The sequence below is a fragment of the Mesocricetus auratus genome, unplaced genomic scaffold, assembly GCF_017639785.1.
Source record: "Mesocricetus auratus isolate SY011 unplaced genomic scaffold, BCM_Maur_2.0 Super-Scaffold_15014, whole genome shotgun sequence".
NCBI lineage: Eukaryota > Metazoa > Chordata > Mammalia > Rodentia > Cricetidae > Mesocricetus > Mesocricetus auratus.
This window is the reverse complement of record NW_024429186.1, coordinates 28914213-28928588: the sequence shown is the minus strand read 5'-3', so window position 1 is coordinate 28928588 and position 14376 is coordinate 28914213. Positions and strand designations below refer to the sequence as shown.

Here is a 14376-nt window from a genome sequence, read left to right as displayed (position 1 = left end):
AACCATCAACCCATTTCCACTCTCCTCTTTCCCACTTCCCCATCTTCATCCTCCTCTCATCCTTCATGTATTTGGGGTTGGGTTTGGACTTTTTCTTTTCTTTTTTTTCCTTTTTTTCCAGTAAGGGAGGTGGTAGACAGGGGAAGTGTTATCCTTTAGTTTTAAGTGATTTCGTCCCTCCCCCCACTTCCATTTTTTTCTCTTAGTTTGTTTAATGCATGCATGTGTGGTGTGGATTTCTATTGTGTTATTTTATCCTTTCCCACAGAACTACGTTTGCCCCATCCTGCCTTCTCTCTCATCACCAGATGATTTCCGCATGGGTGTGTCAGTGTATGGTGTGTGCATGCTCTGAGGCCTCGTCTTTTCTCTCTGCCCCCTGCTTATGGATGGCGGGTGTGTGGGTGCTAATCCCTCCATGGCATCATTATCATTTTGGTTGTCATTGCCTCATCATTCATTTCTTTTTGTTAAAGTTGCTTTTTTGAGATTGGCTCATTTCTTCAGTTGGTGGTGGTGGTAATTAAGGGAGGGCAGGGGTTGGTACCCTGGGATGGTACATAGCATGTATCATTCTGGACATGTTAGAACAGAGACCATTCTCCATCCCTACCCTGTATGCATGTTTGTTAGTATGGTGTGAACCATAAAAGAAACAAATAAAAAAGAAAAGAAAAAAAGGAAAAAAACACTACCAAAGACCAACCCCTAACATATACCATTGTCGAATGTCTCCTTTGGTGTTTCTCATTACCACCATGAATAACAATCATAAGAAAAAAGCAATCATTTTTAGCAGTGAACTAAGACAAGTGACATCGTCTAAGGGTGGTTCCATTTTCTAGCCTGACTCAATGAAGTATGTAATGGGTGGAACAAGGTACTTAGCGTAGCCATTCTAACACATTGTCCCATTAGCCACCAGAGAAGACTGTAGGCTTGGGACTTGAGAAGGCAGACCAGAAAATGGAACTTGACTTCACATACTAAAGTCAAGCCAAATTAGAAAGAATACCTCACCAAAAATCTTAACTCAGGTGAAACTACATGTAGGGGGAGCCACTGAGTTTTAATAGGATTGTAAGGTCATTGCTGGGATTTTTTTTTTGTCCCTATGTCCTACTATCAGGTGACAATCTCTGTGGATGGTATCCTTACCACAACGGGCTACACTCAAGAGGACTACACCATGCTGGGCTCAGATGATTTCTTCTATGTTGGTGGAAGCCCCAGCACCGCAGACTTGCCAGGCTCACCTGTGAGCAACAACTTCATGGGCTGCCTTAAAGAGGTAAGGCTGACACACTTCCATTGAGTGGGTGGGTGGTATGGCCGCTTGAGAATAAAAAGAGAGCTGTAGACCAGTGAATACGCATGGCAGCTAATCTTTGCACACGATGAAATGTTGTAGAAGAGAAGACTTTGAACTTTAAAGTAAAAGTCCTATCCTTTGGTCCAAGATTAAGATTGTTGAGTGACTTTGGGTTTGCTACTTACCTATTCTATGGTGCTGTTTCCTTCTCTAACTAATGAAGACTCTTGTTGCTCAGATAGCTGTGAAATGTAAATGAACCATGCACTGCAGATGAAATCACAAGGACACACGTGAAACTTGATTTTCTGTTCAGCAAGTAGGAAGCTATAGTTAGATGTCACACGGTTTATGTGTCTTGTCTAAAATATAGCATACACGTATTATTGTGTCTTTATTAAATGTGGCAGTCCCCATTTTTTCTCATTTGACAAAATAAAGGCCAAAATTTCAGCATGTTATGTTCATGCTCAGAAAAATAGGCTTGCTTTCCTTTCTTTGTTTTCCTTCCCTGAAAGCTAGTCAGTGTAGCAGTGAGAGAGCAGCAGGGCTTGGCCATTCCTCATTTGTCACCCTTGTAGCTGATGTGTTGAGACCTCTGTCTGAGAGCAGAGGAGCTTCAGTCAACTGTGAGCTCAACCTCTGAGGTCAACTGCTGAGGCAAAAAAGAATCAGCCTTGATTTGTGAGAATTCCTTCACCACACTGTGTTAGGGAAGCCGCACACTGTCCATTTTTTTTTAATCTAAGCTAAGTTCCATTGCCTGAGATATCCATACCATTTCCATAGGGAAATTCCCTGAGAATCTGATAGTGTTGTTTCTTTTAGATAAAATTTTTGTGATATTGTGAGCCTCCTCCTGGGGAATATGTTTTATTCTTATTACAGTGATTCAGAGTTTATTGAACAGCAGGCATACACTAGATGACATCGTACATGGATTTGTCAGTGGCACTAGATGACGAACAGGAATTGCCTCTACTCTAGCTGCACACAGTAGGTGGACAGAAAAGATTTATTTAATGGGCTGACTTACCAGGCAACCATGATGAACCTTTTTACAGTGCTGTATTTAACCTCAGTGGTTCTTGATAAGTGATGATCTTCATGCTCAAAGACTGTATACTCAGGGATGGGAGTTGAGATCAGCACGTGAATAATTACAGCATAGGAGCATGTGTTCAGTGCTGCAGACTAAACACTCTGTTTGAGCAGAGGAAACAGATAAATTTTAGGTGGGAGTCAGTTTCAGAGAAGAAGTGACGTTTGAGCCAACACTTGCTGCAACAAGCCATGTGTGAGCTGAGAGGAAGAAGTAGGAAGGAAGGCATCACAGAGGAAGGAATATTCCAACTATGGCTTTGTATTGTTCTTGGTCTTCAGGACTAATAGAGAGGAGAATTCAAACTACTGCCCTCTCTCTGACAGTGGTCACCTCAGCTTCTGCTGGTTTTGTGAATGCCCCTGTTTTTTATGGAGAAATTATGGTAGGCACACAGCATTTGTTCCCTGGGATTTACTTCTACTTAAATAGACTAAGGGCATACACTACTCAGAGTCTGATGAACACTGAGACGCCCTAAAACCATGGTAAATTCACACTGGTTTGAATTGAATTCTCTTCAGAAAAATGATTGCAACATTCCTGCCACCAAGGACTTGAATCAGGAATGCCTCAAGGATTGATTGACATGGCATAGTCCCCCATTTTTCTGTGGGGCAACAACCCAGAACATGAAGTTTCCTGGGGGTCATGTTTCCTCTACACACAGTTACATAAATCATCTCTGGGTTATATTTGTAGACAAAGGAACAGTTTACCAACTACAGTGTTTTTTATCTATTAATTAGGAAGATTAGCTCTGAGAATTTTGGAACATGCAGGAAAATAGTGTGATACCTATGATAACTTTACCAAAGAAGAATTTAGATTAAAATAAAACATGGACATATGTGTGCATACATTCATACATACATACATACATACATACATGAAGAGGGGAAGGACAGAGGCAGAGAGAGAGAGAGAAGGACGGGGCAATTATAGTGGAGATTAGGTTAAAAAAAAAAAAACAAAAAACCCCAGGAAATCATTTAGCAGTCGGTCAAATGTTGTTAAATACCTTGCAACTTTGTGGGGCTAGCATAAAGACCTACTTTGACTCCCAAATCTCACATGAAAGATAAAAACCATGAGTCATGGCTTAAGCCTTTAATTCCAGTGCTGAGGAGGCAGAGACAGGAGGCCTCTCAAAACTTGCTGGCCAGAAGCCTGCAGTGGTGGTACCTGACTTTAAACTTAGCACTCAGGAGGCAGAGGCAGAGACAGGAAGATCTCTGAGTTTGAGGTCAGACTGGTCTACAGAGTGAGTTCCAGGACAGCCAGGGCTACACAGAGAAACCCTGTCTTGAAAAAAAACCAACAAAACAAAAAGCAAGCACCCCCCAAAAAATCCCAACTTATTGACCAGATAGTAAAGCCAAATCTTTGAACTCCAGATTCAGTGATAGACTGCTATCTTTAAAATTAAGGTGGACAGTAACGGAGAAAAGCATCCCAAGTCAACGTCTAGACTTCTAGCCTACACACACACACACACACACACACACACACACACACACACACACACACACACACACACACGATCACACATGCACACATGTGCACACACATTTGAAATGCCATATAATCGAATTTTGGGACTTGGTAAAGAGATGATGGGATCCTAGCCACTTGTTTGTTTATTGCAGAAGCAGGTTTCATTTGGGGAACTCTACTTGCTTTACTCCTGAAAGTTAATTCATGACTCTGCTGCTGAGCTGAAGTGACTGAACATGGCCTGTGTACACACCTCCTAAGTTGGCATCTCTGTGAAAGCCACAATCAAGTTGTCTTCAAACTTATGTTTCTCTGCACCACTTGGATATCACCAAGTTGGCATCTTGGTCCTTTTTGTCTTTTCCTGTTTTAGTGTATCTATTTAGTTTTTGTTGAAGTTGTTCTTAGCTTTGTGGAGGCTTTCAACACATCAGTTTCGGGGTGAACAACACGTTCCAAAATGAATAGATACTTTTCTCAGATAAGTGATTTTAAGACAGTATTGATTACTTGCCTTTAGAAGCTTCTGTAAGGCAAAGGACACAGTCAGCAAGACAAAAAGGCAGCCCACAGAATGGGAAAAAATATTCACTAATCCCACATCTGACAGAGGGTTGATCTCCAAAATTTACAAAGAACTCAAGAAGCAAGTCTCCAAAACATCAAAGTACCCAATTAAAAAGTGGGCTGCAGAACTAAATAGAGAGTTTTCAATAGAGGAGTCTAAAATGGCTGAGAGGCACTTGAGAAAGTGCTCAACATCCTTAGCCATCCGGGAAATGCAAATCAAAACAACTCTGAGATACCATCTCACTCCTGTCAGAATGGCTAAAATCAAAAACACCAATGATAATTTATGCTGGAGAGGATGTGGTGAAAGGGGGACACTCCTCCATTGCTGGTGGGAGTGCCAACTGGTTCAGCCACTTTGGAAATCAGTGTGGAGATTCCTCAGAAAAATGGGAATAAACCTACCACAAGACCCAGCAACACCACTCTTAGGCATATATCCAAAAGATGCCCATTCATACAACAAAGATGTCTGTTCCACTATGTTCATAGCAGCATTATTTGTAATAGCCAGAACTTGGAAGCAACCTAGATGTCCCTCAACCGAAGAGTGGATAGAGAAAATGTGGTACATTTACACAATGGAGTACTATTCAGCAGAAAAAAACAATGGAATCATGAGATTCACAGGCAAATGGATGACACTAGAAGAAACCATCCTGAGTGAGGTAACTCAGTCACAAAAAGAGAAACATGGCATGTACTCTCTCATATATGGATTTTAGACATAGATCTGGGGAGTGCCAGCCTACAATCCTATGGCCAGAGAGTCTGGGAAACAGAAACTTCATTTAGTGGCTGATCGAAGAAGAGGTAGACTCCCTTGGTTAAGTACTGAGCTGAACTCAAGAAAGCCAGTAACAGAGAGGGAGGACTGATGATCAAAGGGATTAAGACTGGGCTGGTTTAACCCCCAGAAACAACTGACCAGACAAAGGTTAACTCTTGAATCCCAGGCATCAGCCTCGGAATCCAGCATGGGACTGATCAAGACCACCTGAATCTGGGTGTCAGTGAGGAGGCCTAGGTAATCTATTGAGCCTTGGGCAGCAGGTCAGTACCCATCCCAAGTATACACACGGACTTTGGACTCCCATAGAACAATGTGAGGTGCACTCTCACCCTGAACTCTTGGGGAAGGGTCTAGGCCCTGCCCTATATGAAATGACAGACTATGGACACCCCCATGGAGGGCCTCACCCTCCCTGGGGGAATGAGGGGGTAAGGGGGGGTTGGGGGGAGGGCACGGGAGGAGGGGAGGGAAAAGGAGAGGGACCTGGAACTGACTTGTGAAGCAACCTTGTTTCTTATCTAAATTTAAACTGGAAAATAAAATAAAAAAAAAGAATTCTTTGCCATGTCAATAGTTAAATCTTTCAAGATCCCTCGGATATCAAATATGAGAGAAATATCAAATAAAGGGTCTTAACACAGCATGAAGAATGGGTTGAAATCTCTCTTCGGATGAACAGTACACAAAAAGTTTGAGGAGCCATCATAGTATAATGAAAATATAACTGAATTGACAGTTATTAGTAGACCCTGAGGCTGGAGAGGTGGCTCAGCAATTAAGAGCACTGGAGAATTTTCCAAGGATCTGGGTTCCATTTCCAGCACCATCATGGTGGCTCATAACCATTTATAATTCCAGTTCTAGGGAGTCTGATGCCTTCTTCTGGATTCAGTGAGTACCACGCATGCATGTAGTGCACAGACATACACACAGGAAAAATACTCAAGCACATTAATATTATAAATAATAATAAAAATTAGAAAACCTGTTTAGGAAAATAAACTTGATTGTACTATATGATCTAGAATTAGACACTGATTCTTTTTAAATAAATGAGTATCAGTTTGCCAATTTGTAATGAGAAGACCCTAAGAGTTATGTTGCACTCTTCTAAAGGACAAGTGAAATGATGGGCATAAGCCAAATGTTATTTATTATACAATGATATCTTAGGGATCTAAAGAGAATTACGTATTGCCATGTACAAAGCAGCTGTGAACAGGACTCTCAGTGAATGTGCATCTGCCTATGCAGATCTCCACATCTCCTGTATTAGCAAGTTATTTTCAGGGAAAACCTTTTACTCTGAGGTTTTCCCTATTAAAATCCTCTCATATTTGTAAAGAGAGGGACAACCTACCCACCATTCCTCAGTGCTTCCCCTATTTCTATCTTCAGTCATTTATTTCATGCTATCAGTCTCTGTTGAAATACGAGACACATGAGAAGAAGTCATAGTCAACATTTCACAGCAATTAAAACTACTTCTGGCATTAAACATTGTGGTCAGTTATGAATATATCCTTCCTTTTCCCTTCTCTCCCTCCCTCCTTTTTTCTCTCCCTCCTTTTCTGACCAGCTCTCGTGTATCTCAGTGTGACCTAAAACTCATTTTGTAGACCTCGGCTGTCTCTTTTCCAATTCTTCTGCCTCTGTCTCTCAAGTTTTGGGATTACAGATGTATGCCTTCACAGCTTGTGTGTTTGGTACTATGAATGCAACCGGACGTATTTGTGTATGCTAGCAAGCACTCTAGCAACTCAACTATATTCTTATCCCGGGGAAACCTATTGTTTCTTAATAAACAGTAGGTGCTTCTGAAATTTTCATTCAATGACATGTCTTGAATAAATGAATAAATGAGTTAGTTGCTTGGACATCTAAGATCTAGTGAGGTTCAGGTCAACACTGTCTTAGTTAAGGTTGCTATAGCAAAGTACTTGAGAAAGGCTTGCTTATAAAAAATTGAGTACTTCGCGGTCTGGAGGCTTAGAAATTATGATCAGTATTTATCACATTCAGGTTCTAGTGGGAGATTCTTCCTGTTGTCAGAGTATCATCTCACTATCTCCTGACTTGGTGGGAAAATAATTAAATAAATAAATTAAACAAATCTCATCAATAGCTAATTACTTGAAAGTGGTCATCTCTAGATACCTTGATGCTGGGGTTAGAATTTCAAGTTATGACCTGTCAACATTCTAGCATGGTGTAAGGAGGGTCTTACGAGTCTCCACCCCTAACCAAGGAGGTATTGATATTTCAAGGCTTCTGGGAGAAGGAAAGTCAATTTTTCTTTAAGGGTGTGACTCCTGATGAGGTGATTCAGCTCCAATTAATGGGATCGCACTCATGGGTGTATGGGCACCACAAACTTGACTTGGTGAGTTCAAAAAAAACAAGAAGACATGAGTTGGGGGTATGTCTATAGGTGAAGTTAAGGAGTAGAGTGGATGAGTTAATATGATCAAAACACATTCTATGAAATACCCAAAAAACTAATTTAAGAAGACTTTCATCATAAGTTCTTTGAAGAACTAGAATCATTGAGCCCGTAGACCTATGTAAGTACTGAGAACATATATCATGCCAAAGACTATGCTAGGATATATACAGATAAAGTTCTTACTTTAGAGGACCACAAAGTTGGTAGGAGGAGACAGATATATAGTTATCATCTTCCCGAAAGGCAGTCAATACACAAAATAAGACATCCGTGGTTGTAATGGGGAGGTTGAGGAAGAGTTAGTATTATCCTGTAGTTCCAAGAAGACTTCTTGGAGGACACAGTACCCAACTGAGGCCTTAAGATGAGTGGAGAAAACAGGAAGGAAAGGAGGGACTAATGAGAAAGTGTGAGCAAAGGAAAGAAGGCAGGTCAACTAATAAACAATGAGGAACATAAACTATTTACAAACACCAGTGAACAAATTGTATGATCAGAAGTTTTGGAGGTATGACCACAAAATCAATTCATTCCATACTGTACTCTTGGCCTTTGTTTTCTTTTCTGTATTTACACAGAACCACTGAATGATCCCAAGCATCCTAATGATCATATTGACATGTTATTCAACAGGCCCTAATTCCTTGATAAAAAGGCCATCCATCTACTATCTGTACTCAGGGTACTTTATTTTTTTTCCAAGAAGTTGAAAAGCAGACATGGAAAGAAATCCATCAGGATTAGCACCCAGCAGGGAAATGACTACCCTGAGCCATTTCCACAGAAAAGCACCTCTGCTTGACCTGTGTTTCAATTTCCAGCTGCCCTGTCAGAACAGACCCTTTTTTCCTTCTTCTGTCTTTGGCGTAGCTAGGCTGTTGTTGCTGGATAAAGCACTGTGCTGGTTGCACAGTGGTTCCTTCAGAAACAGGGAAAGTTTACTGAAGCCCATCCCAGTGCTCTCCTACATGCTGGACCTTCTGCGTTGTCCAATTAGGTTGTTCCTGCAATGTTCTCCTTTCTCCTCCAGCTGGCATTTCTCCCCTGCACCCAGTGTGTTAGACTCTCTCTTTGCCCATGGGAAACCCACATGCCGCCTGAGACCTCTAGCACAGACTGCCTTTTCTCACTATCTTTTCTCATGGCATTTATAATAGGAGGAAAACCAGGAAAATTGGGTGGATGGAACATATATTCAAAGGAAAAAAGGTTTGAGGGGAGCACCATTGTGCATATTACATTCCACATTCCTTTGTGATTATTAGACATTTAAAATTGAATGAGGCTTTGCAGCCAGAGATAGTCTCTGAACAGATGATTAATGGTTTAATCTGTAATAACTTTACGTTTTATAGAACCCTGATAGGAGTCCACATCTGGTGAACCAAGCTATTTAAGGCTATGTTAATTCCGTTAATTGCTATATGCTTATTTGAATTGCTGGCACCTGCAGGCTTTGGGATAATGTGTTTGTTGTTGCCTTAAAAATATACTCATTTTATGTTATTCTGCCTCACTGTCTTCTGTTGCTAGTCTCTCATACTATGCCTTAATTTCTTATGCTATATCTTAATTTTAATTTTACATTGTTCTGTCACTTTTCTGCTCACTCTCTTCCCCTCTTTACCCCTTTCCTTTAGTTCATTGTTTTGCAAGACCTCGTATTGGTATCCTTTGTAATTTATTAGGTAGGTACAAATGTCAATCCATTTATGTGTGATTTTGGGTCATGGTGTGGAACTGTATATCCTTCTTTCTCTAGTATTAAGAACACTATGGAGCTCAGAGTGAGCAAGTCCAAGAGAAGGATTCCAAATCAGTGTGAGGAATGCAGAAGGAACGTGAGTCTAGGCTGTGTTCTCTGTAACTCATCCCTCATGGTTTGCCTGGCATATAGCAAGTCACTTGACTGCCCCCAGGTTCAGCTCCCTCATTTCTAGATAAGTTATGTCAAGCATCTTAATGTAAGGAGAAAAAGATTTTTTTGTTTTGTTTTTGAGATATGGTCTTTCTGTTGTCTAGGAACTTGCTCTGTTGATCAAGCTGACTTCAAACTCACATCTGCCTGCTTCTCCCTCCTTAGTAATGGGAGGACTTGATAAAACTTAAAACACTATTATAATACTAATGTAGTCAGCATTCAAATACTTTTGTTAATCAATTAAAAAACCAACCAACAAACCAGGGAATCACTTATTTTTCTCAGCTGTTTCTGTAGTTAGAAGTTGAAGAAATTCATCCAACATGGTTTAGAGAGAAGAACTAAGACTAGGAAGCTAGCTACATTAGGGCCAGTTCTCATGTTAATTCAAAAAAAATGATAGCTTTCTTTGATCTATGATAGTCATACTTTAATATGCAGAGTCAAAATAGCATCACTGCTACACCAAATACACACTAGAGTGCCAAAGAAGAAGAGGAGACAAAACTGTATCTTCTGGGATTTGTAACATGCATGACACATATTTCAAGAGGGGGCAGGCATTATCACTTACCCCAGGATGTATATTTAAAAAATGGAGTAGTATCAGTATCTATTACCTCAAAGAGACTTGGTATTAAAATACTATGACAAAGAGAAAGAGACTCTTCAGTTACTTTAAAATTAATCTCTCTCTCCCTTTGCCTCTGCTCTTGATTGTTTTGATCTAAGCTGTCCAGTTACTATGGAGACTAGCCTGGATTAAACCAGGGCAATCTTCCTATCTTACCCTCTAGTGCTGGGACATACAGGCCGGAGCTACCATGCCTGGCTCTAAAATTGAACTATTAAAAAGGGATTGCTTTTATTGTTGACGATGTTTTTGAGAAACAGATAGTGGTTTGCTCCATTCTCCATTTTGACAACTATTTACTGGTCTTGCTGATTTTTCATTCAAACTTCAATGACTCAGTGGCCCTCTCCCCACGCTTGTCTCTGTCAGTGAGCATGTGATCTCCCATCTACTCAGGTACTTCTGTGTTCTAGCCATGCAATTTTTCCTAACTCAATTTGAGACAGGAACATACAGGTTCAGGATTTTGGTCCATATGTTTTAGGACATCCGTTGTCATTTTGGGGTGGGGGTTAGCATTTCGGATGCTATTTAGCTGAGTACTTGTCTGTCCATTTTGCTACGACAATGATGAAATATGAGACCAGAAGGTTGAAAAACAGAACAGAAAGATGAGAGTAAAGAAGGTCTAGGTTTTGGTTACATTTTCAAAGTCTTGGATCAAACATTCCTTAAGTTAGACTGCCATTGAATTTCCAGCTATGGAAATTCATTCTATTCATCCCATCCTTTGACTGAACCATGTTGGCCTGTTTCCTGTCATTTGCAATAGAACCTTTGGTCATGGAGGAGAATTCACCATGTCCTATTTATCTTCATGTTATCTGATGATAAAATGGACGTTTGGGACAATAAAAAATAGATGAAGGTAGCAAATGCCCAGGATATTTTATTTGTCATCAGCATACCACCTCCACATGTGAGTATAATGACTGGGAATCAAAGCTTTTAAAACATTAACTAATTGACAGATAAGAACACTCTTGGAGACATGAGTTCAAAAGCAGACAAAGAAAGATATCTAGTGTCCTCACATTAAGAGAGTTAACTGACAGAACCAACATCCTCTACCTTGAGATAGAAAAGATTCCGGTACTCAAAAGTTGAGCACTGGCCTTATACCTAAAGAGTCTCCCTGAGAGTGAGAGCAATTTGATTCATATATTCTTACTAGGTTAATAAGTAGAACCTGGATATCTAACACAAAGAACACTGAAACACAGAGAGAGAGAGAGAGAGACAGAGACAGAGAGACAGAGACAGAGACAGAGACAGAGAGACAGAGAGAGAGAGGCACACTGAGAGATAGACAGACAGAGAAAGAGAGAGAGAGAAAGAGACATAGTAAACTACTGAGGTTGAGGTATTCATGGTCAAACAAATGAGCTCTCTGACTCTCTGGCCATCTAAGCCCACTGGGTATCTAAGAGAAGTCTTCAGTGTCAAATGAGCAGGTGGTATTTTCCAGGGAGCATTTTAGCTTTACAGTGAATGAGCTCCCTAAAAGAAAATCATTTTTTGAGACTGGTTGATTTGACCAGACTCATTGATTTGAAGACATTTTTCACTGATTTCCTAGATAATTGACTAGGCATAGACCCTGGGTTGTCCTTATTAAGGTCAAAGTTGAGGTCCTAGCCACTGTTATCACCTATTTATAACTTTTTATATGTATCACTCATAACTATTTCCCTCTCCCTAGCCTTTTGTAGGTTACCACTTTTAAAACCATTACAATCCCAACAGTTACATCTACAACAGTATTTAATTGCCAAGACCATGGTAAAGCAAATGTATATGAAATGTGTCTACAAGGAACTATGCTCTTCATATTTATCCCTTATTTTCTTTTAACATAAACTTTATGTGAATTCTGTCATTATTACTAATTTGAGTTCAGGGAGACAGAGTGCTATGCCCATGCTGTTACCAGCATGAATGATAAAGACTAAATAGTCCCAGATCATGACTCCTGCCACCATTCTTAATCAACTCAGTCATGAAACTCTGTCTTAGGAAAGGCAAAAAGCTCCTCCGGAGAAGGCTGGTGAATCTGGAGTTAAACTTACTCTGGGGAATAGCTCCTCACTATCATTTGAAGAGCACACTTCATAGGAAAGGTCATTTAATCAGGCAGGAATGTCCTGCTGGGAGACCAGCTACAATTACCCATTTCTTTCACCTTGCCATTGATTGTTCTGTGAGAATGGCAGTTTTTGCTTGATTTCCCACTTTGACTGGGCAAATTAATATTATTCAACCTGCTAATGGAGGAATGATTTTCATTATGAGACTAGAGAGGGAAGGGGCTTCTTCTGGTATAAATGCCAAGCAGCAGAAGGTTTTTGTCTTTAGATACATGGTACATCTTTCATTTTGTTCCAGCTTAGTATTTTCTGTGACGTTGAATGCATTCGTCTCCAGTGCCTTTGTCTTAGACATTTTCAGTCTGATTTTGAGAATCTCATATTTAGCTTTTCTTTCTCTCTTTTTTCCCCCTTCAGGATAAATTCAGTGGAACTTATTGTTTTCTGAAAATGTCACTATTTACAGCAAATGTAATCTACCACAACAATCCTACTGAGACAAAATCTCCTGTGTCTTTGAATGCCTCAAAGGAGATTTTTAAAAGCCCACTCTTTATACACACACACATACATGGATAAAGCAATCATTGAGATAACTTATTAGCTATTTTTTGCAAATGTGGAAACAATAATTCTATTATTATGCCATTTCAACAGCCTTCTGCTTTACTCCCCATAGAACTATGCCCCACACCTAACTAGTCTCTGCACAAATACCAAGAGAGATGCAGAAAAAAATTTTTACTTTGAAAATAACTGAACATGCAACACAGAGCAGCAGTATTGCACAACAATTACCAACCAATAAAATGTTCCTTTCCCCTTTCTCATGCTCCCTTTTCCTTACTGCTGTCAGAATGTGGCTTGATCTTTCCCACAGAAAATAGAAAGTGTTTAGTTTATATTAACCCCCTCTTCTTCCACCTCCTCAAATATACCTTGCTAGCCTCTCTACACCTGGCTTTCTGGATAATTATTCCTCCTCTTCAAGCATGACTGCTTTCCTGATTTTGCTTTTTGGAGATTCAGTCTGTCCTTAATTGTCCTTGGTCTTCTCTTTGCCTTGGCTCTGCCCCCCTACCTAATAATGGCATGGCCTGAAACATTTCTTTGATCTGACTTCCTGTTCAGTTCACAGCTTAGCTCATTGGTTACCCATGACTTGGGGAGCTATGGGCACTTCCCGTCATCTCTACTTCATGGTCATCCCTTCACGCTCCACATTTGTATACCAAACTCAAGACTGTTGTTCTTTTTAGTAGTGTCTTGTTTTCCCTTACATAAGTTAGAAGCACTTATAGGTTCTCAATTCACAGCTTCATCAATGTAATTTATAGAATAGTCCTAATGACATTATACTTTAGTAGTCTGTGTTTCTCAAATAGCTCCAGGTTTTACATGGTAGGAACATACATAGGGATTAAACAGTTCCTTTAGACTTAAACTTGTAACCTAGCTTATGAGTATATTAAAAACGTTCTTTCATTTGGCTAGTGTGAATGTTGCCACAATAAATATGGTCATGTTTGTATCTCTCTGGTATGCTGGGTTAGATTACTTTGGTAATGAAAATATCACCATGAAATGATGACTTTTTAAATCAATATTTACTTTAAGAAAAGACACTTCCAAGAGAAACCTGAACCCATCATTTATCTGTTCTCAATGATATACCCAAAGAGTTGGCATTAATAAAAAGTTATTAATAAATACCTGTAATAGAATTGTTTGCTGGAAGCCGGGTGTTGGTGATGCACGCCTTTAATCCCAGCACTCGGGAGGCAGAGGCAGGCGGATCTCTGTGAGTTCGAGGCCAGCCTGGTCTACAGAGTGAGTTCCAGGACAGCCTCTAAAGCCACAGAGAAACCTTGTCTCGAAAAAAAAAAAAAAAGAATTGTTTGCTGGAGTTTCAATTTATGCTTCCATTCACATTCTCATTAGCATATAATTCAATCACTTATTCCTCGTGTAGTAGATATTCCCAGAATGCCTACTGTTCAGTAGGATCTGTTCC

At 40.0% G+C, this 14376-nt stretch overlaps 1 protein-coding gene across 33 annotated transcripts in view; it reads left to right on the top strand.

Annotated features, from left to right (window-relative positions):
• Positions 1-14376, top strand: part of Nrxn3 (neurexin 3) — a 1553154-nt gene that overhangs the window by 443158 nt on the left and 1095620 nt on the right. For all 33 annotated transcript variants that reach the window (XM_040743341.1, XM_040743340.1, XM_040743342.1 and 30 more), the window contains one exon: positions 1130-1291. In XM_040743341.1, coding sequence (XP_040599275.1) covers positions 1130-1291 — 162 coding nt within the window. The remainder of the gene's footprint in view (positions 1-1129; positions 1292-14376) is intronic.